This window comes from Callorhinus ursinus, unplaced genomic scaffold, assembly GCF_003265705.2.
Source record: "Callorhinus ursinus isolate GAN/ISIS: 27379988/994484 unplaced genomic scaffold, GSC_fseal_2.0 scaffold1, whole genome shotgun sequence".
NCBI classification, from domain to species: domain Eukaryota; kingdom Metazoa; phylum Chordata; class Mammalia; order Carnivora; family Otariidae; genus Callorhinus; species Callorhinus ursinus.
This window is the reverse complement of record NW_027397063.1, coordinates 133,120,417-133,147,661: the sequence shown is the minus strand read 5'-3', so window position 1 is coordinate 133,147,661 and position 27,245 is coordinate 133,120,417. Positions and strand designations below refer to the sequence as shown.

The following is a 27,245-nucleotide window of genomic DNA, read 5'->3' as shown; positions in this document are numbered from 1 at the left end:
ACACCACTATGAAAGTAGAAGTCAACCACCAACAAAAAATCTGGAAAGACCACAAATACATGGAGGTTAAATAACAAGCTACCAAACAATGAATGGGTCAACCAGGAAATGAAAAGAAATTAAAAAGTACAGGGAAACAAATGGAAATGAAAACACAACAGTCCACATCCTTTGGGATGCTGCAAAAGCAGTCTTAAGAGGGAAATTTATAGCAATACAGGCCTACCTCAAGAAGAAAAACCTCAAATAAACAACCTAACCTTACACCTAAAGGAGTTACAAAAAGAAAAAGCAAAACCTCAAACCAGGAGAAGGAAAGAAATAATGAAGATTAGGGCAGAATAAATGGTAGAGGAAAAAAAAAAAAAAAAAAGAACAGACCAATGAAGCCAGGAGCTGGTTCGTTGAGAAAAAAATAAATCAATAAAATTGATAAACCTCCAGCCAGACTTATCAAGAAAAACAGAAAAAATGACTCAAGTAAATAAGATCACAAATGATAGAGGATAAATAATAATCAACACCACAAAAACACAATCATAAGAGAATACTGTGAAAAACTAGATGCCAACATATAGAACTACCCAGAAGAAATGAATAAATTCCTGAAAACATATAAACTACCAAAACTGAAAAAGGAAGAAGTAAAAATATTTGAACAGACCAATAATCAGCAAAGAAATTGAATCAGTAATAAAAAAACTCCCAATTAAAAAAAAAAAAGCCCAGGACCAGATGGCTTCAACAGGTGACATCTACCAAACATTTAAAGAAGAATTAATACCTCTTCTTCTCAAACTATTCCAAAAAATTGAAGAGAGGAGAGCTTCCAAATTCATTCTATGAGGCCAGCATTATCCTGGTACCAAAGACACCACTAAAAAAGAGAACTACAGGCCAATAACCTGATGAACACAGATGCAAAACTCCTCAGTAAAATACTAGCAAACTGAATCCAACAACACATTAAAAAAAATCATTGACCATGATCACATGGAATTTACTCATGGGTTGCAAGGGTGGTTCTATATTTGCAAATCAATCAACAGGGTACATCACATCAATGAGAGAAAGGATAAGAACCATATGATCATTTCAATAGACACAGAAAAAGCTTCTGGCAAAGTACAGCATCCATTCATGATAGAGATCCTCAACAAAGTAGGTTTAGTTGAACATACTTCAACATAATAATGGCCATCTATGAAAAACCCACAGCTGACATCATCCTCAATGGAAAAACATTGAGAGCTTTTCCCCTAAGGTCAAGAACAAAGATGTCCACTCTCACCACCTCTATTCAATATAGGCCCGGGAGTCCTAACCACAACAATCAGACAACCAAAAGAAATAAAAGGCATCCAAATTAGTAAGGAAGAAGTAAAACTTTCACCTTTTGCAGATGACATGATACTACATAGAAAAACCCGGAAAACTCCACCAAAAAACTACTAGAACTGATTGAAGTTGCAGGACACAAAATCAACGTACAGAAATCCTGTTGCATTTCTATACACCAATAATGAAGCAGCAGAAAGAGAAATTAGAAAAACAATCCATTTACAACTGCACCCAAAATAAGAGACCAAGGAATAATTCTAACCAAAGGGGTGAAAGATCTGGACTCTGAAAACTATAGAACATTGATGAAAGAAATTGAAGACAACACTAAGAAACAGAAAGATAAACCATGCTCATGGACTGGATGTCCAAATATTGTTAAGATGTCTATACTACTACCCAAAGCAATCTACACATTTATGCAATCCCTATCAAAATACTAACAGCATTTTACACAGAACTAGAACAAAGAATTCTAAAATTTGTATGGAACCACAAAGACCCCGAATGGCCAAAGCAATCTCAAAAAAGAAAAGTAAAGCTGGAGGCAATGCAATTCTGGACTTTAAGTTATATTACAAAGTGGTAGTAATCAAAACAGTATGGCACTGGCACAAAAACAGACACACAGACCAAAGGAATGGAACAGAAGACCCAGAAATAAACCTACAACTCTCTAGTCACTTAATCTTCGACAAAGCAGAAAGAATACCCAAAGGGAAAGACTGTCTCTTCAACAAATGGTGTTGGGAAAACTGCAGCAACATGCAAAAGAACGAAACTGGATCACTTTCTTACACCATACCCAAAAATAAATTCAAAACAGATGAAAGACCTAAATGTGAGACCTGGAACCATAAAAATGCTAGAGGAGAACCCAGGCAGTAACCCCTTTGACCTTGGCCATGGCAACTATTTTCTAAATAGATCTCCTGAAGCAAGGAAAACAAAAGCAAAAATAAATTATTGGGACTACATCCAAAATAAAAACCTTCTGCACACTGAAGGAGATAATTAACAAAAACAAAAGGCAACCTACAGAATGGGAGAAGATATTCGCAAATGACATATCCAGTAAAGGGTTAGTATCCAAAATATATACAGAACTTACAAAACTCAAACTCAAAAAACAAATAATCCAACTTAGAAATGGACCGAAGACACGTACAGACATTTCTCCAAAGAAGACATGCAGATGGCCAACAGACAAATAAAAAGATACTCATCATCACTTACCATCAGGGAAATGCAAATCAAAACTACAATGCAATGAGATATCACCTCACACCTGTCAAAACAGCTAAAATCAAAAACATGAGAAACAACAGGTGTTGCTGAGGATGTGGAGAAAAAGGAACACTTGTGCACTGTTGGTAAGAATGCAAACTGGTGCAGCCACTGTGGAAAACAGTATGGACATTCCTCAAAAAGTTAAAAATAAAACTACCTCATGAGCCAGCAATCACACTATTGGGTATTTACCCAAAAAATATGAAAGTAATTCAAAGCGATACATGCACCCCTATGTTTACTGCAGCATTATTTACAATAGCCAAACTACGGAAGCAGCCCAAGTGTCCATGGATTGATGAACTGATAAAGAAGATATGGTATATACATGCAATGGAATACTACCTGGTCATAAGAAAAAAAAAAAAAAGAATGAAATCTTGTCATTTGCAACGACATGGATGGAGCTAGGGACTATTATGCCAAGTGAAATAAGTCAATCAGAGAAAGACAAATACCATCTAATCTCACTCATATGTGTAATTTAAAAAACGAAACAAACCGGCAAAGGGGAAAAAGAGAGACAAACCAAGAAACAGACTCTTAACTACAGAGAACAAACTGATGGTTACCAGAGGGGAGATGAATGCGGGGATAGGTTAAAAAGGTGATGGGGATTCAGAAGTGCCCTTGTCAGTGATGAGCACTGGATGATGTATGGACTGTATTCAGCTGTATTGTACACCTGAAACTAATGTAACACTGGACGTTAACTGGAATTAAAATAAAAAAGAGAAAATACTCATAAACCCCTTTCATGACATTGTGCTGATCTGTATCTCTAGCCAGCAGTGTGCATACCTGCTTCTCCAAAGCCTCTTCAACATTGTACACGATACGTTTTCTTACCCACAAAGACTTCATCGTGGACATGATTAGAATTCTATACTTGTTTACCTTTTTCTTATAACAGTTACATACAAGGAAATAAATCTTAAGTATAGCACTCCATGAAACAAAATATACACACCTCTGCATCACAAACCAACAAAATACAGAACATTAAAAATCACTCCAGTAAGTTCCTTTAAAGTTCCTTTCCAATTAGTCCTACTCGCACCCTAATGGTGCAACCATCATTTGGATTAGTTTAGCCTATTCTAGAACATAGTTTTTTTTTTTTAAAGTATGTACTTTTATATTTCTTTTATATTTTACTCAGAATAAAGTTTTGAGATTCATCTGTGTTGTAATGTATAACAGGAGTTATTCAACTTTATTGTTAGAGTATTCCGTTGTACTTGTACACCACAATTAGGCTATCCCTTCTCCTTTTGAGAAATATCTGGCTTATTTTCCATTTTTGGCTCTTATAAAAAATCTACCATAAGCATTATTATACAGAAATGAAACTAACGTTGAAATGATTCGTTTCTCCCGGGTAGAGTTGCTGGGTCATTGTGGGCAGGTATGTGGTTAGTGAATATTTTCAGTGTTTTAACTGTGGGATCCTATCTCCCCTATAACGTATAGTGGGTAGCAGCTCAAAGTTTGGTGACTGAGTGGCTTAACTGAGTGGCTTGGAATTTGCTCAATAGGTAGTTTAGGACTGAGCCAGAGACACAGAGTTTATACACAATATAAGGCTCATCTTCTCTAGCTCTCAACTTGTTGGGATTTATGCTCTTTCCCGCCTCTTACACCATCACAAATAAAAACAAAGTTTTCTAAGTCGTTACACTAAATCCTGTTTTTGGTCCTTCAGACCAGTAAGACTAAAGGGTTTTTTTTGTTTGCTTGTTTGGTCAGAGTTGCAGCCACCTTACAAGATGGAGACTCACCCCGTACTATTCCCTTCCTTCAGTGTGACTCCCCTCTGATTTCCAATTGCTTTTGTCTACACTCAAATGCCTTCTTGTTATTTTTACATTTTGTTCATAGTTTATAGTTGTTTTCTGCAGAAAGACATGTACAATAAGAGCTATTAGGCCATGCCAGAAGCTGAACTTCTCCATTATGAACTTTTAAGTCATACCAAGTTTGCAGGTTACATATAGTACTGTAGGTATGGTTTGCAATTTACCCACTGAAAGTGAGGGCAAGTATTTTTCATGTTTAATAATATGTAATTTGTCAAAAAGAAACTCTGTCCTCTGTTCATTTTTAAATTGGATATTTACCAATTCCTTACTGATAAGTCTTTAAGGATAGCAAACCTTTGTCACATACGCTACAAATATATTTTCCTTATTTGTGATCTATTATGTTTATATGACAGATGTGACATACAAAAAGTTTCATTTTTTTATATTTAGTTTTGTATTATGAAATATAACATTTGATTCCTTAGAAAATACATGTTCATCATGGGAAATGAAAAAAAAAATCCATTCTATGAAAATAAAAATCACCTATCATTCTCCTTCTTCCTCCAATACCCTTTTATGGCTGTTTTTTAAAAACCAGTTATACTTCCAGTCATTTGGTAGTCTGTTTAACATTATCTGCTGAAATTGAAGTTTTATATAGTGTATGACCCAGAAATCCCATTTCTCTGCTATAGATTATAGCACATTCATATAATAGTGCAATATGGCAATGAAAATGAAGGAACTATTACTATATGCAAAAACATGGATGAACCTAACAAATATAATGTTGAGTAAAAGAATCCAGGCACAGAAGATCATATACTGTATGGTTCCATCTAAACTAAAGCACAGGCAAACTAATCTATGCAGTTCTGTCAAAAGGATAGTTATTTTGGCAGAGCAGGAAAAGGACAGTGATTGGGAAGAGACCAAAAGAAGGGTGGCTTCTGGTAATTTCTATTTCTTGACTTCTACAGTGGTTACACATGTTTACTCTGTCATAATTCATCAAGCTATACATTTATAATCTGTGCATGTAGGATATAAAAAAGCTTAATGTTTTCATTCTGAAGAATATGAAAAAGCTATGCAGAGAGAAAGAACCTATGATCCACCTTCTTCTCATGTTTCAGATACTTACTAAATTTTGGATATATTTACTTTTTCTAACATATCTGTAATGGTGTTACAACTATACCATGTATATGATTTTATATAATGCCCTTTTACTTAGTGAATGAACATGTTCACATTTGTTAATGATCCTTCATAGACTCCACATATTTTGTTGAGTGATATCTTTCATAAGATATAAGGTAATGGAAATCAAAGAGTTTCAATTCTAGTAAAAAACAATCAAAGAAGTACATATTGTTAACTGTTATAAAAATAAGGAAAACATTCAAGTTCAATGCATAAATTATGCTGTACGGGTATGACTGCATTTTTAACGAGCAAATGGTCTGTAGTTTGTGTGGGTATAGGGCTAGAGCTCCAAAGTGTGCCATAGGAAAGATCAGAAATGTTCCCAGAAAATGAAATAAAAATTCAGAATTGCTTAAGCTACAGAAGAAAATAACTTTTCCGTCTTGGTGAAGTCTGGGATAAATAATACACAGCACACACAATCCAGCAACAGAAAAGTATTAAATAGAAATAAACTAGCACATAGGCAAGAAAAAACAAATACTAGGCAGAGCATATAATCACCACCAAATCTACCACCCATGACAGACACAGCTAACTGATCTAATCACAGGGTTTTTTTTTTTAATTTTATTTTATTATGTTATGTTAGTCACCATACATCACCAGTTTGATCCACGATTCATTGTTTCCGTAGAACACCCAGTGCTCCACGCAGAACGTGCCCTCTTTAATACCCATCACTGGGCTAACCCATCCCCCACCCCACCCGCCTCTAGAACCCTCGGTTTGTTTCTCAGAGTCAATAGTCTCTCATGGTTCATCTCTCCCTCCGATTTCCCCCGTTCATTTTTCCCTTCCTTCTCCTAATGTCCTCCATGCTCTTCCTTATGTTCCACAAATAGATGAAACCATATGATAACTGACTTTCTCTGCTTGACTTATTTCACTTAGCATCATCTCCTCCAGTCCGATCCATGTCAATGCAAGAGGTCGGTAGTCATCCTTTCTGATGGCTGAGTAATATTCCATCGTATATATGGACCACATCTTCTTTATCCATTCGTCTGTCGGAGGGCATCTCGGCTCCTTCCGCAGTCTGGCTCTTGCGGACATTGCTGCTGCGAACATTGGGGTGCATGTGCCCCTTCTTTTCACTACATCTGCGTCTTTGGGGTAAATACCCAGGAGTGCAATTGCTGGGTAATGACACTGTTTCTGACTAATCCCCTTTGTAGTATGCTAGGCAGCCACTTCCAGCTGATTAAAGTCAGCATAAAGTACATTTGCTATCTTTGACATAGTTAAATGGTATGTTAATGGAAGAGCACTCAACTGGGAATTAAGATACCTGGATTCTAATATCAACTGTGATATATTAACCAGTCACACCACACTGAAGAGGTAACTTAATCCATTTACTGTGTAGGAGACCATGTCCTCAGATTCCCCTCTGTGTCTGGCACCATTATTTTCCCCATGAGTAATGAGGTACAGTTTGTTAAATTATCAACAAACAAACAGACAAACAAATCAGTGTAGCTATGATTCGCTCTGGAAGGGAAATGGTCTATATGGAATCTTAAAGGAAAACCAAAAAATAAAAATGTCAGTTTTTGATACCAGAACTATTGCAGTTGCATAAACATTCTACTCCCTTGTTTCCCTTTAAAATAATTTTTACCACTGTTTAATACAGTGGTTTCAAACTTAGATGTCTACTAGATACCTCAGAGTTAACATGTCCAAAACTAAACTCTTAATCGATCAATCACCAAAAACTAAACTAAAATAATAGTATTTCTCCACACACATTCTTCTTCATCTCTGGGCACTACAGTGCCATCATTTTACTTGTTCAGGACAAATAACAGGAAGGTATCTCTTTCATGTTGCCTCTACTTTCAAAATACATCTCGAATGTCTCATCCTCACCTCCACTGCTACCACCCTTTTAATCCACCATCACGTCCTTAACCTGTGTCCCTGATTCTCCCCTTGACCCTAATGCATTTACACTTAGCACAACAGTGAGGGATGCTACTGAATAGTAAACCAGACCCTGTCTCTTTCCACTGCTCTAAGCCATCAACGTCTTGCCATTTCTCTCCTTAATACCTCCAGGTCCTCAGTACCAAAAGACCCAAAAGGATTCTACCCCCAATTACTTTGCTGACCCCTTCACCTTTCACTCTTCTCCTCCCTCATTCTACCTTGCCACAGTGACCTTTTAGGTGTTCCTCAAACACGTCAGCTTCGTCTAGTGCCTCAAGGTCTGCATGTACTGTTTACATCACTCTTCCCAGAGATAGCTGCGCATCTCACTCCTTCACCTCGTTCACAAATTTTGTCCAAATGTCACTTTCTCAGTGAGAACTATACTGACCACCTATTAGAAACTGCAGTCCTGGGGCGCCTGGGTGGCTCAGTCAGTTAAGCATCCAACTCTTGGTTTCGGCTCAGGTCACGATCTCAGGGTTGTGGGATTGAGCCCCACGATGGGCTCTGTGCTCAGCACAGAGTCTGCTGGAGATTCTCTCCCTCTGCCCTTCCCCCTGCATGCACGCTCTTTCTCTCTCTCTCCAATTAAATAAAATCTTAAAAGGAAAGGAGGGAGGGAGGAAGGGAAGAATGGAGGGAGGGAGGGAGGGAGGAACTGCAGTGCCCTTCTAGCATTCCCCATGGCCCTCACTCAACTTTTTCTCCAGATCACTTATATTTACTTATAATAACCTACAATATTTATCTCCCTCCTTCATTGAAACATAAGGTCCGTAATGGTAGGAATTTTTGTCTGTTTCATTCATTGTTCATGTAATGGTGGCTGGGAAATACTCAGCAAACATTCTGACTGACTATGTTCCATATAACCCTAACGTTCCATTCAAGTGCTTAAGGGAACCTGAAAATTCTGTTTTTGCTTGTAAAAATATATCTTTAGGGGCACCTGGGTGGCTCAGTCGGTTAAGTGTCTGCCTTCAGCTCAGGTCATGATCCCTGGGTTCTGGGATCTCCCGGCTTCTCCCTCTCCTGCTCCCCCTGCTTGTGCTCTCTCTCTCTCTCTCTCTCTCTCTCTCTGTCAGGTAAATAAATAAAATCATATATATATGTATATCTTGAGTGATATAACTGGGTAACACTAAAATATATGCAAATAGTACTATTGAATGCTAACATACTGGAGACAACCAATATGTTAAAATATGATGCCAGATAAACTTATTTAGGGGCCTCAGATCAAAATTTTTCTCATAGCTGTTTAATTGAATGATACTCCAAAAATCTGAGTAAATCATAAGAAATCATTACTATTTAGACTACTATTTTATATGATTTAGGATTTACTCTATATTTTGTATTCCTCAAAAAAGCAAGCCAGAAAAATGAACTGGAAGACGAGATACATACTAGGCTATAACTGTAATCTACAACATCTGATTTAAAATTTGCTTCATGAAAATAATGCAACAACACTGTTTCCATCTGTTCATTCTGTAAATGTAACAAAATTAAACATACTACAATAAAATACTGCTTTTATCTGTTTTATACATTACAGTTCCAAGCAAATTCTAGCCCCCTGTAAAAAGGAACTGATTATTTTTGAAATGGTTCAAAATCTAAATGCATTCCAGAGTTTTGTACAAACCAGACTTCCCCTTTATCTTTCCAACAGACAGGATTCTTCTAAGAATGTATTTCAGTCAAAATACAATTATTTGTATTTGCAAAAAGTTAACCAGTCATCTGCTTTGATTATCTGGAAAGAATGTCAATTACAACTCAAGGATCATCAGTTAGCTGAAATGTGATTTTGTACTCAGATTTTATAAACAAGGATGGTACTGTTTAAAGACCATACTTAATTTTGGATTAATTTCTCAGAAAAGAATTTAAAACTATTACAGCAAAATCATTGAAAGGTGAGGCCTAGGAAAACTAGGGAAATAATAAAAATTTGTTAATGAAGTAATCACAGTTAGCTCATATTTTATATTAATAATATTTATTCATCTTAACAATATTCCTAAGTTTCAAGTCACGTAATTCTTTGCTTTTGTGTTCAAATGTAGACTTTTCACACTTATACCTTCAAAAATAAGCTGCATAAATTAGTTGTTTTAGATATTAAATTCATCTGCCCTGACAAAACTCCCTGCTAATTTAGTCATTTAAAGATTTAGCATTTAAAGATTTAACTTACTTCTAAAACTAAAACAGACTACACCTCTCTCAGTGAGAAGAAAACTAACCAATTTATTCAAGATTACTTAGGTACAATTATAATTACAAAATTGCCTTGTTATTCAAAAACAAGACAATCATAATAAGCTACTAAGTCTTACAATACAGGTATGAATTAACAAACATAACTGAGAACCACTATATCAATAAGTAATGACCACTATATACTTGGCTCAGTTGTTTTAAAAATAATTCAGCTGTATTTGTCAGATATAAGTCTACTACTCATCATGTCATGACTTTAGGCCTGAGAGGCATACATAAGTACTTATTGGCAATTAAACTGTATTATGTCCATGTGCAGAAAGGGGTGAACATGGCAGGCCTGATGCTGCTATCTTTAGAAAAGCCTGTTTGCAAGGTTGGCCTTTAAGCTGGTGTCTAACAACTTGGATTTTGGGAGTGTTCCCATCGTTCCCTAATTGCTAAGAGTGGCTTACTGTGTCTAAACTGTTTGTGCAAACCATATGGTTTATGCTGAACACCTGCTTTCCTTATGGAAGTCTTGAAATTTTGGTAATGCTAACCAAAGGATGCCCATGTGACCAGCTCCTAATAAAAATTCTGAGGACTAAGTCTCTAATGAGTTTCCCTAGTACACAACATTTCACACATGCTGTCACAATGCCACACTGGAGGAATTAAGCACATCCTGAGCGACTTTACTGGGAGAGGGCTCGCGGAAGCTTACGCCTGGTTTCCTCCAAACTTCATCTGATGTGCCTTTTCCCTTTGGGTGTAATAAATCTTAGCATGAGTATGAATAGGTCATGAGTCCAGTGCAAGGCCAAAGAAGGGGAACTGTACCTTCTCTTTATATTTCTTAGAGTACATAACCTACTCTTATACATAACAGATATGCATCATATTTGGTGATTTTACATATTTTACCCTCCTAGTATATCCAAGTTAGTTATCTCCATTTCAGTGTTAGTTAACACTGGTGAACTGTTAAATGGCAAAAATATACATGGTGATAACACACCATTCAAACAACAAAGGACAAGTTTTTGGCAGATACAAGTAACGCAGTTGAATAAAAGATTGGTTTCTTTTGACTATTTGCAGTCTGCAGTCCTCCAATTTGTTTTAATAATGTTTTAATGTTTACAGGCTCACCTGTAAACATCCTAAAGAATATCCAAAGCATTCTTAATTTGATTTTGTCAGTTCATATTGTCTTTGGAATTTATAAAATGTAACATATTTAATTGCATGTGACTGACAGAAGACGACAGGCATTTTATGTTAACTACAGATCTGCAAGGTCTCTAGGAAATGAACAATCCGTGCTTCCTTATGCTTTATAGAATTCCTTTAGAACTAACCCCACCTATATTGGGCAAAAGATCAAAAAGACTGCTGTAGAAGACACTAATACAAAAGAAACATTAAAATAAAGTAAAAGAAAGCCCAAAGGATGAAAGGAGCTAGTAAGCAGCAGTTACATCTAGGTTAGAGAGAGCTCCAGGCCATCCCTGATTATAGGGTACTTCTTTGGTCTTGATGGGTCATAGAAACAAGAAAAAAAAGTTATTTTTAAATCTAACTTTGGTATTCAACATGGAAGCCTTATATCAAATGCCAACTACGCAATTCAAAAAAAGCAACAAAATATAATGAATTTTTACAAAACAGTAATTCAGTGACTCTATCTCTCATGGACTATTTCCAGAAGAAAAATTGTAACACAAGACTGCATACTTTACTTATATGCATATTATATATAAGTGTATATATGACAAACTATATATATATATATCATATAACATATGATACAATATTACTAACATAGAAAATATAAATTAAATTAGCAAAGAGTCAAGCATATGGAAAAAGTCATTGAATGAAAAGTAACCTCCAGAGGTCATCAAACCATCTTCCTAAAACACCTCAAGTTGGTAACTCCAAGATCCAAGAAAAGCAATGATTCTACCATCACGATGGAAGAGAATTTGTTTTGGCTTTTGGGAAATGGGAGACCTGCAGACAGGCATGACATTTTAGAATTTTTCTTCAGTTTCATTCCCAACATAGTCAGTGTTCATTGTGTTAACATTTAAAAATACACTTTGGTAATTTTAGTGGCTCTATTTATTGCCAATATCACTGGCAAAAGAAGAATACTATAAAATTTAGTTGTCCATCTAAACGAATTGATCACTTTCTTTTCTGTTGATATATATACTCTACCAACAGTTAATCTTATCTAAGTGTATATAACAAGATCAGCATTCTCAATTCTGTATCTAATCTCTAAGTCAAGCCACCTTTACTCATCAAATCAAAGTTAAATTCCAAAAGAAAAGGTGATGAGTACTATTTTTCTACTCAAAACAAACAAAAAAAACCCCAAAAAAGCGTATTTTATAAAGACAAAGATTGTCAAGTTGACACCAGTTTAATATGTTACCCAGAAGCTGAGATTTTCTTGTTTCTGGTTATAGTTTTCCTTATTTGAAATCAGTTACTGTGACTTTATAAAAATTCACTGTAGAATAAGAATTCTGAATTTTAAATAAAAATTAAATTTTAGAAGTATTAAGGCTTATAACAATGAAACATTCTGAATATTATTGGCTACTTAAGACAAATTTTAATTGTGTTTAAACATAAGATAAAATATGCAACTCAGACTAAATCAGTGTATAGTAAAAACCAATAGTATATATATAGATAATGAAGGTATCACGCAAACTGGTTAAAAATTATAATGAAGAGAGAACTAGTAAGAATATAGCAACCTGGCTGAAATTGATATTCATTAGGGTACTCTTCACATCAATAGGGAGCATTTGGACTCTGTGGTCTTTATCAGTGTCCCAGCTGGTAATGGTTGAAGGTTAATGCCTTACCCCATTCTGTTCAATTTTCTATCCTAATTAGCCCTCCAAATCTATAGCTGTGAGCACCAAGTGTCTGTGCTCAAAAGAAACTAATTAATGCTAGCAAATTAGATCAAGTCCAAAGATCCAACAGCCAAACTCTTAGTTAAATGCTCCTTGTTAATAGGAAGTGTAGCTGTCAATAACTGCTGTTGGTGACTATAATGAGGCATCTTTCTTTCATTGAAAGTGATTTCATTTCTCTTTGTCCTTGGAAAAGCTGTTCCATTCCCTTCACAAACCTAAGTTGCTGGCACTGTGACCCAGTTCTTATGATCAGCTGGGTTGAAATGACATGCAAAAAATTAAACAGAAAAGCTTTCCTACATAATCAGGTTTAAGGCATTTAGCAGAAAGCCAGATCACTTATTAAAATTCCTATATCTTTACCCAAGAACTATATACATAATGCTTTTATATAAATTCCTACAATTATTTAATAAAGCAAAGGCTGTAAGTAGTAAATAAACTACAAGGGAAGTGTCCTGATTCTAAATTACATCTTATGTTCAGTTCAAATGTCGCTCTTCTGCTGCTGCTTAATACCAACGTATGCTCTTTACTAAATCACATGATTAAGCAAGAATACTAAAGAGTACTGTTTTATAAAATAATCAATTTTAGATTCTCTAACACTGTTTTAAACCATATGGCCTAAAAAAAATCAATATATGATTATCTATAAAAGATTCAAATATTCAAAAATCAATTGTTATAACATGTTCTAATAGGGACAAATGCATTGCAATAACCCAAGCAGATGTCAAATTTTAAGATGGTTTCAGTCTTAAGATTTTAAGTATATTAAAGAAAAAAACTTAACCAAGTCAACATCCTAAACAACTTAACTTTTGATAAAGCAAAAAATAAACATTTTTTCTGTACCACTCATTATATGATAGTCGTTGTGCAACACAAACTTACAAATATTTTAAAGTTATACTCTCTTTCATTTAAAAAAAACAAAAACAGTTTCACCGTCTATGAGTAAACAAAGGCAGTTCTGAAACCCAAACCCAATTCTGCATTTTCATCTGAATCATGTGAGTAAAAACTCAATCTATAACTGAGTTAGCTAGCTTTTTTTATTCTAAATATCAGAATAATGTGTTAAAAACAGCATAAATATAGCTCATATTTATAACTTCGAACCAATATATCAGTAATAAGTAAATTTTCCTGGTAGTGAAATTTCAGCCCTATAATTTCATCACACATTGTTAATTTTTATCCTCCCTCACCTGAGTCAGGACAGGTATTTTTTTTTTTTCCCCCAAGTTCTAAGGCAAGGGGAGAATTCTCTCTTGAGACTATCAGCATTACACCTGCCAATTCCAGATTTGCACCAAGGCCTGTCTGCAGGTGGCAATGGGTTAATTTCTCCTGACACCTGGGGGTGTGGGTGGAAGGAACCTTCCTTCCTGATTAAACAACTACTTCACAGTGAAAGCAAAACTAGTATCACAGAATGATACTAAGTAATTATTGATAACATTACTTATGGATGGATTTAACTTAAATCTTATGAATGGATTTGAAACTGGAAAAGGTCATAATAAGTCATCTAAGAAACAGAAAGGACCATCACACAATGTCCATTCTGAGGAATTACTCTTCTTTTACTGCTTCAATCCATGGATTCCAAAGGTCATTCTCTAAGGAGAACACCATCAGAGGGACAGAAACGTTCCCGCCATCCAAACATTACTGACATGGTCCCCAAACTACAGTTGACTCAGCTTGGCTCCCCTGTAGAGAAACCTGCTGTGGAATTACAGCCCATCATCCTTACAAGAATCACTGAGGTCCCTCAAGGAAGAAGACTACAGGGAAAGGTGAAGAAGGGAGACAGGAAACAGTCTACATCAACAAAAATTTTACCACTATTTCTTTTAGACAGCCATTCCAGGAGGTAGATTTGTTTAAAAAGACATTTCTACAGTAATATTGCCATCTGCTTTTCTAATGACCCTCCATATATGGCCTCATTTTTTACCTTCCACTGCTTTGTTTACATGTTTTCACTAAATATTATATACTAATCAACAGCATCTCTCTAGATTTACAGAATACAGGAGTATCTCATGTTAAGAAACATTTTCTAAAGAAAACAGGCATATGTGGGTGCCTAATGCATGCATTTACATAAATACCTTCCATTTAGAAATGTAAAATATAGGGGCGCCTGGGTGGCTCAGTCGCTAAGCGTCTGCCTTCCGCTCGGGTCATGATCCCAGGGTCCTGGGATGGAGCCCCATATCGGGCTCCCCGGTCCGCGGGAAGCCTGCTTCTCCCCCTCCCACTCTCCCTGCTGGTGTTCCCTCTCTCGCTGTGTCTCTCTCTGTCAAATAAACAAAATCTTTAAAAAAAGAAATGTAAAATATAGAAAAGTAAAAAAATAAAAAACAAAAAGACTCACTGTAAGTACTACTGAGATTCCATTAACAATTCAGTAATAGACAATGGCACCAAAGAAAATCACCTTAGAATTTACATCTGTAAGAATATATTGATGAAGAAAAAACAGGTACATGTTACCTTTGAGGTTTCTCTTTCCCTATCAAAATCACCAGAATTACTTGTTTCTCTAAAATACTCATAACCAAGTTTTTCTCTATATATGTAACTGTACTTCTGGGGAAAAAAATTTTTACTAATAATTTGGGAGAATATTTTTTATTTTTTTATTGTTACGTTAATCACCATACATTACATCATTAGTTTTTGATGTAGTGTTCCATGATTCATTGTTTGTGCATAACACCCAGTGCTCCACGCAGAACGTGCCCTCTTGAATACCCATCACCGGGCTAACCCATCCCCCTACTCCCCCCAGAACCCTCAGTTTGTTTTTCAGAGTCCATCGACTCTAATGGTTCGTCTCACCCTCCAACTTACTCCCCTTCATTCTTCCCCTCCTGCTATCTTCTGCTTTTTTTTTTCTTAACATATATTGCATTGTTTCAGAAGTACAGATCTGTGATTCATCAGTCTTGTACAATTCACAGCGCTCACCATAGCACATACCCTCCCCAATGTCTATCACCCAGCCACCCCATCCCTCCCACCCCCCACCACTCCAGCAACCCTCAGTTTGTTTCCTGAGATTAAGAATTCCCCATATCAGTGAGGTCATATAATTTGGGAGAATATTTTTAAATTGTAAATGAATTGAACACCGTCTGGAAGTTCTGAAAGCTGAAATATTGGTATCTCCGTGAAAGGGTGAGAAGCAATTCATACATATTAATTCATTCACTACTTGACTCTGAGGCTAAGGATTAAATTCAGATCATATTATAAAAAATGTATTTGATATTTATATGAATATTTGAATCTTACCTTGAACTTGTTCAGAACATCTCTCTCGGGCTTTTTCTCTCATTATTTTAGGAATCAAAACATCCTTTTCGACATGTCTGAGATGCTGCCCTGGGGGTGGGGGGGAGCAGAGATCTTTCTTTAATATAGTGAAGTCTCACGTAAATCACCAGTTTAGGGAAAAAATAAGCACTCTGGTTTACTCAAAATGAAAACCTATACAAATATACTAAAAACTGACTCTTACAACCTCATAAAATTGTGATTATTTTAGTCAGTAAAAATCATTAAGTATTTTTTATATACAACAGAAAAAAATGTGGGACACAAGCAGTGTGTTTCTAAAAATTTCTACAAGCTATATTGCAACACTTTTATTTGAAAACATATTCCATGCAGTCTTGTCAAAATTAAAGTCATAAACTAAAACATATAATTTCTGGGACGCCTGGGTGGCTCAGTTGGTTAAGCGTCTGCCTTCAGCTCAGGTCATGATTCCGGGGTCCTGGGATTGAGTCCCACGTCAGGATCCCTGCTCGTGGCAGGGAGCCCACTTCTCCCTCTGCCTGCCACTCTGCCTGCTTGTGCTCTCTCTCTGACAAATAAAATAAAATCTTTAAAAAAAAATAAATAAAACATTATAATTTTCCTTCTTAATATAATCCACAAAAAGAGGATTTTTATCAATACGGAGATTCAAGGATAAATGAAGAGATCCAAGATTAAGAGACACATGAGTAGTTTCTCAACCCAGTAATAAGAGTAGCCTAAGAAAGAAAGAACTGGCAGAAGAAAAAGTAGAACTACACATGCATATAAAAACACAGCACGTGAGACTTCTGTGCATTTTAAACAAAACCACCACAATTAGACTAAAACGGTAGACAAAGCACCTGCTCCAGAGACCTACCAGCTCCTTAAATTCATAGAGTCCTGAAAAACAAAGGGGTAGATGTCCTCAGAGAAACCAAAATAATCAGGAATCTCTTTGAAAGATAAAAGGCAGATGAGATCAGATTAAAGGAGGTAATCATATACTCAAGACTTTTTCCCCAGGAAAAAACTGATGCCCAAAGTGGAGACTGCTCCATGCACTGAAGCAGCAGAAATGTGAAGAGACTTCCCTGAAGGATACAAAAGCATTATTGGTTGAAATGCCTCCGTAGGAGCAAGTGGGTCACCTCTTCTGCTGCCTTTAGACCATGGGTAAAAGAAGTAAATACATGTAGTTACACCCAAAGGATCAGGAAGTTTCCCAGTATCTAGTGACACCCAGGAAGACCAGGAACCCCTAAACTTTTCCTGGTACTATGCAATTCCTAACAACCTCTGGATACAGGCAACTATGAACTGAGAATATTTGCAGAGAGTGTAAAAGGGCATCTCAAAAAGCAAACAAAATCAACAACAGCCAAGAATCACCTAAATTGGACGGGCCCAATTTAGGTGAAAGGGGGAAACCAAATGTAATTAATCAAGAAATATCCAAATCTTGGAGAGTTAAAAGAGTAAAAAAAAAAAAAAAAAGATTTTAAAGTATAATAAATAGACTGAGGCAAATAAAAAGACGAGTCCTCAGAAAGAAATGGATTAGAGATTACCTACGCGAACTCTGAAGAAATATCTGAAGGTCAAAACTCCTAAGAGCTTCAAAAGGGAGAAAACAATATTCACACAGAGGAATGAGATACATGAAGACAATGGAGAAATAACTTCAAAGCTCTGAGAGTGAATTACTTTACATCCAAGGGTTCCAAAGCCAATTAAGAGTGCAGTTAAAGATATTTTCAGGTATGTAGGGACTGAAACCTCTTGCAAATCCTACTGAAATGAAGTGACCCCTATTGTTGTGCAACAAGCCATCAATCAAACTTAGTGGTTTAATGAGAGACGATGGACTCTGAAAAACAAACTGAAGGTTCTAGAGGGGAGGAGGGTAGGGGGATGGGTTAGCCTGGTGATGGGTATTAAAGAGGGCACATTCCGTGTGGCGCACTGGGTGTTATGCACAAACAATGAATCATGGAACACTACATCAAAAACTAATGATGTAATATATGGTGATTAACATAACAATAAAAAAATAAAAAAAAAAAACCTTAGTGGTTTAAAACAATTTGTTATGCTTGGAGAGCCAACAGGCTAGAACTTCAGAAAGGTAAGGCAGAATTGACTGTTCTCTGCCTCACAGTATCTTGGGGCCTCCTCTAGGAAGAGTCAAATGACTGGCATTGACATCAACAGCTGCAAAAGCTGAGGCTGGAGGATCTACTTTCAAGATGATGTCTTTCTTCACTTATGTATTTGACCTCTGGGCTGGAATGGCTGATGAACAGGCTCAGTGAGGACTGTAAACTAGAGCAGCTATGCATGGCTTCCCCAAGGGGTTTGGCTTCTCACAGTGCAGCAGGTAGGTTCTGAGAGGGAGCAATCTAAGAAGGAATGTCTAAAGAGCAAGCAGTTCCAAGAAAACCAAGTGAAAGCAATCTGGCCTTTCCTGACCCTGTCATAGAAGCCAGGAAGCATCATTCCTACAGCACTACATTGATCAAGTCACTAAGGACAGGCTATACTCAAGTGCAGGGGAATTCTTTATTGCAAGGCCACATTACAGAAGAGCATGAGGAATGGAAGATAATGTTGTGACCTTCTTTGTAAAACAAAACGTGCCATAATAAAGAATATACTCTGATAAAATAAAAACAAATCCATGATGTACAAATGTGAAATATATAAAACATATTAGAAAAACATATTTAAATGTACATATTAAAATTGTAAAATACTTGAACCACATTATCAACTACTTTGACCCATTTACAGAATATTCCTCTTAACAACAGTTGAATATTAACCAAGATAAACCAGAGTCTGGACTATGAAACAAATCTCAGTAAATTTAAAAGAATTCAAATCATACAAAGTATGTTCCCTGACACCAATGTAATTAAGTTAAAAATCAGTAACAGAAAAATGTCTTGATAATCTCCAAATATTTGGAAACTAAATAACATGCTTTTAAATAACCCATGGGTCTAAGAAGAAATCAAAAGGGAATTAAAGTATTTTGAAATAAATGAAAATGAAAATAAAACCTACTATAATTTGTGTGATGTAGTTAAAACAGTACTGAGAGGAAAATCTGTAGCACTAAAAGCCCACAATTGAGAAAGAAGGATGGTCTTAAATCAATGACATAAGCTTCCACCATGAGAAACCAGAAAAAGAATAAACACAAAATAAAGATCAAAGTCAAAATCAATAAACTAGAAGATAAACAAAATAATAGATAGAAGGAATGAAACCAAAGCTGATTCTTTGCGAAGATTATTAAAATTGATGTCACCAGCCAGGAAAAAAAGAGGTATCACAAACATTAGAAATGACACAGTTTTAAATGATAATCTTTTCAAATATTTTTTAAATGTAGGCCAATAAAATTGACAGCACAAACAACCAAAGGTAACTCGAGAAGACGCAGAGAGATAACCACTATAGCCCTGTATCTACTGAGGAAATTGAATCTGTAGTTAAAAGCTTTCTCCCAAAAAATCATAGGTAGTCTCATGTGAATTTGACCATTTAAAAAATAAATAATACCAATTCCATACAAACGCTTACAGAAAATTGAAGTTTATCCTGATACCAAAACCAGGCAGACATTACAAGGAAACTACAAGCCAATATCTCATCAACATAGATGCAAAAAATCTTAATGAAAAATTAGCAAATTAAATCCAATAATATAAAAACGGATACTACTTCATGACCAAATGAGGTCTATCCCAGGATTGCAAGATTTACTTAACATTCAAAAATTGATAAATGTAATGCATCAGACTAAAAAGCTAAAAAAGGAAAAACACATGGTTATAATAGACACAGAAGATACATCTGACAAAATCCAACATCCATTCCTAATAAAACCTTCCAGTAAAGTAGAAACAGAAGGAAACTTCCTCAACATGATAAATAACAGCTACAGAAAAAACCCCACTAACATATTTATTAGTGAACACCAAATGTTTTCCCCCCAAAATAGGGAACAAGGTAAAGAAGTCTGCTTTTGCCACTTCTATTTAACATTATACTTGACGTTCTAGACAGTATAATAAAGAAAAATAAAAGGCTTCTGGATTGAAAAGAAATAAAACTGTAGCTATTCAAAGGTAATATGATCATCTATCTAGAAAATTCAATAGAATCTACAAAAAAAGCTACTAGAATGAATCAGTGAGTTCAGCAAAGTTTCCAGATATACGATCAATATACAAAAATCAAATGGAGATGACATTAAAAAATAGCTTTTTAAAAAATGAACAAAGGCTCAGGGACCTGCAAGACCAAAAAAAGAAATCTAGCACTTATTTTACCAGTCTCAGAAAAAAAGGAAAAAGAATGCAGAGACAAAAAAAATTTGAAGAAATAATGGCTGAAACCTTTCCAAATGCGGAAAAGACATAAACCTATTAATTTAAGAAAAACAGTTAAAAACCCCAAAAAACACACACCTAGACACATCATAATCAAACTTCTGAAAATGAAAGGCAAAGAAAAATCTTCAAAGCATCAGAGAGAAATATAGAACAAAGATTCAAAAGACAAAGGATTTCTCATCAGAAACCACAGATGCCAGAAGGAAGTGCATAATATTTTCAAGTACTAAAGAACTGTCAATCAAGAATTCTATATCCATCAAACATTCTTTAGGATTGAAGATGAAATAAAAACTCAGATGAAGGGAAGCTAAGGTAATTTCTTGCAGGCAGACCTATTTTCAAAGAATGGCTAGAGGAAGTTATTCAAACAGGAAAGATATGATAACAAGAGGAAACTCAGAACAACAGGAATGAAGAAAAGGCAACAGAAAGGTAAATAAACTATTCTTGAGTTTTAAATATTATTTTTGAAAGAAGCAAAAATCATAGCATTCTCAATGTATATAGAGGTAATATTAAGGATGACTATACCATAAAGGGGAGATGGTAAAGCAACTTTGATGATAGCAAGATTATCTATATTCCACTTAAGTGATAAAATGTTCACACTGGGAGACTGTAATAAACTATGTACATACAGTGTAATCTTTAAAACCACTAAAAAAAAAATTTTGAAAACACTAGATAAATCAAATGGAGTATCAACAAATGGAAAGTATTTTCTCTGACTATAATGGAATCAACTAGATACCAAGAACAAAAAGTAGCAGGAAAATCTCCTAACACTTGGAAACTAAATAGCACTCTTCTAAATAATTCATAGATCAAAGAAGTATCAAGGAGAGTGGAAGAATACAATGACCTGAATGAAAATAAAAACAAAATTTACAAAAATTTCTAAGACAAAGCTAAAGCAGTGCTTGTAGTGCAATTTATAGCAATAAATGTTCACATTTAAGAAGAAAGTCTCAAACTAATAATCTGTGCTTCCATCTGACAAAATTAGAGAAAGGACAAAAAGAACCTAAAACAAGCAAATAAAAAAATAAAAATAAGAGAATTCAGTAAAATTGACAACAGGGAAAAAATGAGATAATCACACTGAAGTGTTTTTGTTGTTGTTGTTGTTGTTTTAGAAAAATCAATAAAATTGGCCCAGATGGCTTCACTGACAAAGTCTCTGAAATATTTATAGAACAAATAGCACCAATTCTATAGTCTTTTCCCAGTACATTTTATGAGACCAGCATTACTCTAATATCAAAAGCAAAGGCAATATTAAAAACAAAAAACATAGACCAATACTCCTCATGAATACAGACTCAAAAATTCTCAACAAAGTATTAGCAAATCGAATACAGCAATATAGAAAAAGAAAAATACACCACATCAAGTTGGATTTATTCCAGGATACAAGGTTGGTTCACTATTTGAAAATCAATCAATGTGATCTATCAACGGTCTAAAAAAAAAAACCATATGATCACATCAACTGAAGGAAAAAATTTAATATACTATTCATTAAAAACAAACAAAACTTTCAATAATAAAAAGGAACTTCTTCAACCTACAGAGTGTCTGCAAAAATCCTATAGCTAAAAAATCCTATACCACACTTAATGGTAAAACACTGAATGTTTTCCTTGTAAGAAGAGGAACATGGAGTAAAACTGCATACAACTATACACACACATATGCACGTATATAAAAACTGGTGAAAACTGAAGAGATCTACATTCTAGGTATATAGTATTATACCAACTTCAGTTTCCTGCTTTTGATATTTTTTTAATTCAGTTTTATTATGTTATGTTAGTCACCATACAATACATCATTAGTTTTTGATGCAGTGTTCCATGATTCATTGTTTGCATATAACACCCAGTGCTCCATGCAGTACGTGCCCTCCTTAATACCCATCACCAGGTTAACCCATCCCCCTCCCCTAAAACCCTCAGTTTGTTTTTCGGAGTCCACAGTCTCTCATGGTTCATCTCCCCATCCGATTCCCCCCCCTTCATTTTTCCCTTCCTTCTCCTAATGTCCTCCATGCTATCCCTTATGTTCCACAAATACTGCTTTTGATATTATACTACAGTTATACAAGAAACCACCACTGAGGGAAGCAGCATGAAGGGCATGTAGGACTTTCTATAGTATTTTTTGCAACTTCCTGTGAGTCTCTAATTGTTTCAAAATAAAAAGTTAAAGGAAAAAAATTTCTGTAAGAAATCATAGGAGAAAATCTTCATGACCCAGTGTTAAACAAAGAGTTCTTATACATGACACCCAACTCATGATCCATAAAAGAAAAAAAAAATCAATAAATTCAAACCTCATCCAAGTTAAAACTTTCACTCTACAAAAACTGCTCTTAGGAAGATAAAGACAAGCCACATAGTGGGAAAAAAATGATTCACAAATTTCATACCCGATAAAGGACTTGCATCCGATATAGAAAGACTTTTTTACACTTCAACAGTACGAAAACAATCCATTTGGAAATGGGCAAAAGACTTGAACAAACACTATACAAGGAGATATAAGGATAGCGAATAAACGTAAGAGATGCTTAACTCATTAGTCATTGGGGAAATCCAAAATAAAGTTACAAGTTACCATTAAAGACCTATTAAGACGGCTAAAAGAAAAAAGTAATAATACTAACAAGGATGCAGAGTAACTGGATCTCTTAGACATTCCCAGTGGGAAAATTAAATGGTATATAGGCACTCTCGAAGATAATCAGGCAGTTTCTTATAAAGTTAAACATACATTTACCATATAACCCAGCAAACACACTCAACAGGATTTATTCAAGAAATGAAAATATGTTCACACAAAAACCTGTGCACAGATGTTCACTGTGGCTTTACCTGTAATAGCCAAAACATGAAATTAACCCAAAAGTACTTCAAAAGGTGAATGAATGACAGTTCAAGACAATGAAATATTACTCAGCAATAAAACAGAATGAACTACTGATACACAACAGCAACAGAAACTTGGATGGATCTCAAGCGCATTATATTGAATGAAAAAAAGACCATCTCAAAGGGCTATGTGTTATGATTCCATTTATATAACATCCTTAAAGTAACATAATTAGGGTGATGAAAAACAGATCACTGGTTGCCAGTAGTTCAGAGCTGAGGAAGCAGTATGACTATTAAAAGCAAACATGAGGGGTTTCCTTTGTGCTGATAGAACAGTTCTGTATGCTGTGATCATGGTTACTTGACTATTCACAGGCAATAAAATATCATAACTACACACACACACACACACACACACACACCATGTAAAGTTTGGTAAAATTCAACTAAGATATGTATCTGAGTTAGCATACTAATGTCAATTCCTGGTTTCCTTAGGTACAATTAATTATAGCAGTGTGTCCCAACTTTTTTCCATTTTTACTCTAGAAGAGCCTTTTTAGAGATTTTTCTTCTAATGCCCCCATGAACTGTTAATACCACAGACACATTGTCTATCTATTTATATGCTGCATGTATAACAGTAGTTCATACATTAAAAGAGCAAGATTATTTTCTCCCTCCAATAACAATTTTTGCCCCTTTGAAGGCAATATCATACTCACTGAAGACCTGTACTATGGTTATGAGAGACAGTATCATTAGGAAAAGCTGGAGAAAAGGAACATAAAAACTGCCATGTTTTGCAGCTTGATGTGTTAAACTATTTCAAAACAAAGTTATAATTTTAAAAAGCTTAAAAATGTCTAAGAGTAAAGGACCTAGAATAACCAAAACAACATTAAAATAGAAGAACAAATTTGGATGACTTACACTACCTGATTTCAAGTGATTGCAAGTCTCACTACAAAGCTACAGCAATCAAAGTGGTGTAGTACTGGTATCATTAGGATAAACAAATAGATTCATGTAACAAAACAGAGTCCAGAAGTGTTTCCACCTATATACAGTCACTTTATTTTGACAGATTCACCAAGGTTACTGAATGAAGAAATAAAAGCAGTATTTTTAAGATATTTTAGTTATTTATTTGAGAGAGTGAGAAAGAGAAAGAGAGAGAGGGCACAAGCAGGGAGGAGGGGCAGAGAGAGAGAAGCAGGCTCCTCGCTGAGCAGGGAGCCTGACATGGGACTTGATCCCAGGTCCCTGAGATCATGACCTGAGCCAAAGGCAGATGCTTAACTGAATGAGCCACCCAGGCACCCAATAAAAGCATTTTCAACAAATGGTGGTAGACCTGGATAAAAATGGAGGGGGGAAAAATATCAGCCTAAACCTGATCTACTTCACAGTACCCACAAAAACTAAGCTGCCACAGATCATAAACCTAAATATAAAAACTAAAACTATTAAACCAAAAAAACCTTCAATTCCTCAGAGTAGACAAAGATTTTTTTTTAAAGAAGACACAAAGGCACTAAACAGAAGAAAAAAAGATAAATTTAATTTCATCAAGTATAAAATCTGTTCATTAAAAAACACCATGAAGAAAAGTAAAAGGCAAACCAGGAGAAAGCGTTCACAGTAGATAGACAGACACAGAAATAGGTACAGGGCACCTGGGTGGCTCAGTCAGTTAAGCATCTGCCTTCGGCTCAGGTCATGATCCCAGGGTCCTGGGATCAAGTCCTGCATCGGGCTCCCTGCTCAGCGGGGAGCCTGCCTCTCCCTCTGCCCCTCACCTCACTTGTGCTCGCTCTCTCTCTCTCAAATAAATAAAATCTTAAAAAAAAATAGGTACAGATCTATATCTGTATACACAGATATATACACATATATTTGACAAAGGACTTGAATTTAGCATATATAAAGAACTCCTACATATCAATAACAAAAATATAAAACAAATAAAAAAACCCAATAAAAAAGGGACAAAAGGTGTGAATGGATTCCTCAAAAATATATACAAATTGTAAATATTTAGATGAACAGGTGTTCAAAATCATCAGTCATTAAGAAAATGCAAATGAACCCCATTATACCATTTCACACTCACAAGAATGACTAAAATTAAAAATACTGACAACACCAAATGTCAGAACATGGAGCAACTGGAACTTTCATCTATTGCAAGAGTGTGAAGAGATAAACTTCTTTGAAAAGCTAATCGTTAAGTTATAGTTAAATATACACCCAACCTACTTTCCACTCCTAGGTATTCATTCACCCAATGTAAATGACAACACACTTCCAGAAAATGACTTGTACAAGTCTGTTTATGGAAGCATTCATACTAGCCCCAAACTGGAAACAACCTAAATGCTCAACTGAATACTACCCAGCAATACAAAAGAACTAATAACTGATACACTCAGCATGGGAGGAGCTCAAGAACTCTGTTGAGGACAAGAAGCTAGGCACAAGAATAAATACTACATGGTTCTAGAACATGAAAAACTCGGTGGTGATGAATAGAACACTGGTTATCTATGAGAGGTGAGAAGGGTACTCTCTGGGGGATGTCTTGATTTGCTCATATACATTACCAAAACTTACAATCTATAAACTTCACTGCATATTTTACCTCAATTTATAATATATTAGCTTTAAAACAGGATAAACATCTGCACTTATAGTAGGTGATTTTAACACATAACTTTAAATAATTAAGTAGAGAAAAAGTTCTATTATTTTCTCCTCGAAGATACTGTTCATCTTTTATTAGATTTATTTCTACTGGTAAAGGTATCTTTTCATAAGTAACATGTAATTATTTGTTGCTGGTTTCACTTGAACTTTTTACATTGTCCTTATAGCCAACATAATCTTACTTAACTCTCATTAGTTCTAATAAATTGGCCATAGTCTCTTCTAATTTCTATGAAGACAATCACTGGGACAGCTCTGCTCTTACTTTTTAAATTCTTACTGGCTATGTCCTTTAGAAAAATGATGGGTAGAAACTAACAGCACCTCTGTTTTGGATGCTCAAATTCCGTTTAGAATTTTTATAGTTATCTTCATGTTGAGATTTGCCTATGATTTTCTTCTGTGTTGCTTTGGTATCACAGTTACAAGAAAAGCCTGAAGAACAGAACTGAGATTTTCCTAAAGAATTCCTTCTGTAAACTGCAGCTTCAGCTCAGAACCAAGAGTTCCAATGCTGATAGCCATTCTTCCCCAGAGCCTGGCCTGCCCTACACTTCAGACTTGCCCAACTAGCTCCCACAGTCACATGACCTAGTATCTGGCCTTAATGTCTGTGTGTACGTACCTACACACAGTAGCCCTATGATCTCTACTGAACTCTTGACTGATACACCTGCTATTAGTGCCTAGATCTTGCAGTATGTACGTGTGAGACAGACACAGTTTTAACTACTAATTCAATTTTCTAAGGGCTTTTTATTTATTCTTTAGTCAGCTGCAGTTTTAGTAAATTTACAGTTCTCAAGGAAACTATCCATTTCATCAAACTTTCCAAACAATGATATGAAATATTCACATGATTTTTTTCTTTACCATACCTATAGTTACATCCCAATTTTCATTGCCTATGCCAGGGTTCAACAAGTTATTTCTAGTTAAGGACCATACTTGTGAATACTTTAAGCTTTACGGGCTACAAACTATCTCTGTCATGTATATATCAATGATTAGTAACATTTGAAAATGTTACTAACCATTGATAGCTTACAGGCCTTACCAGATTTTGCCTGGACCATGGTTTGCTGAACTCTGGCCGAAACTAGTTATTTACACTTTCTCTTTCTCCTTAGCTTTGCCAGAGCTGCTGTAAGATGGGGAAAAGGAAACTGAGCTTATAGAAGG

At 35.4% G+C, this 27,245-nt stretch overlaps 1 protein-coding gene across 1 annotated transcript in view; it reads right to left on the bottom strand.

Moving 5' to 3' along the window:
* The window catches only part of CMC1 (C-X9-C motif containing 1), an 83,164-nt gene that overhangs the window by 42,153 nt on the left and 13,766 nt on the right, over positions 1-27,245 (bottom strand). Inside the window, exon 2 of the mRNA XM_025883268.2 lies at positions 16,061-16,150. Coding sequence (XP_025739053.1) covers positions 16,061-16,150 — 90 coding nt within the window. The remainder of the gene's footprint in view (positions 1-16,060; positions 16,151-27,245) is intronic.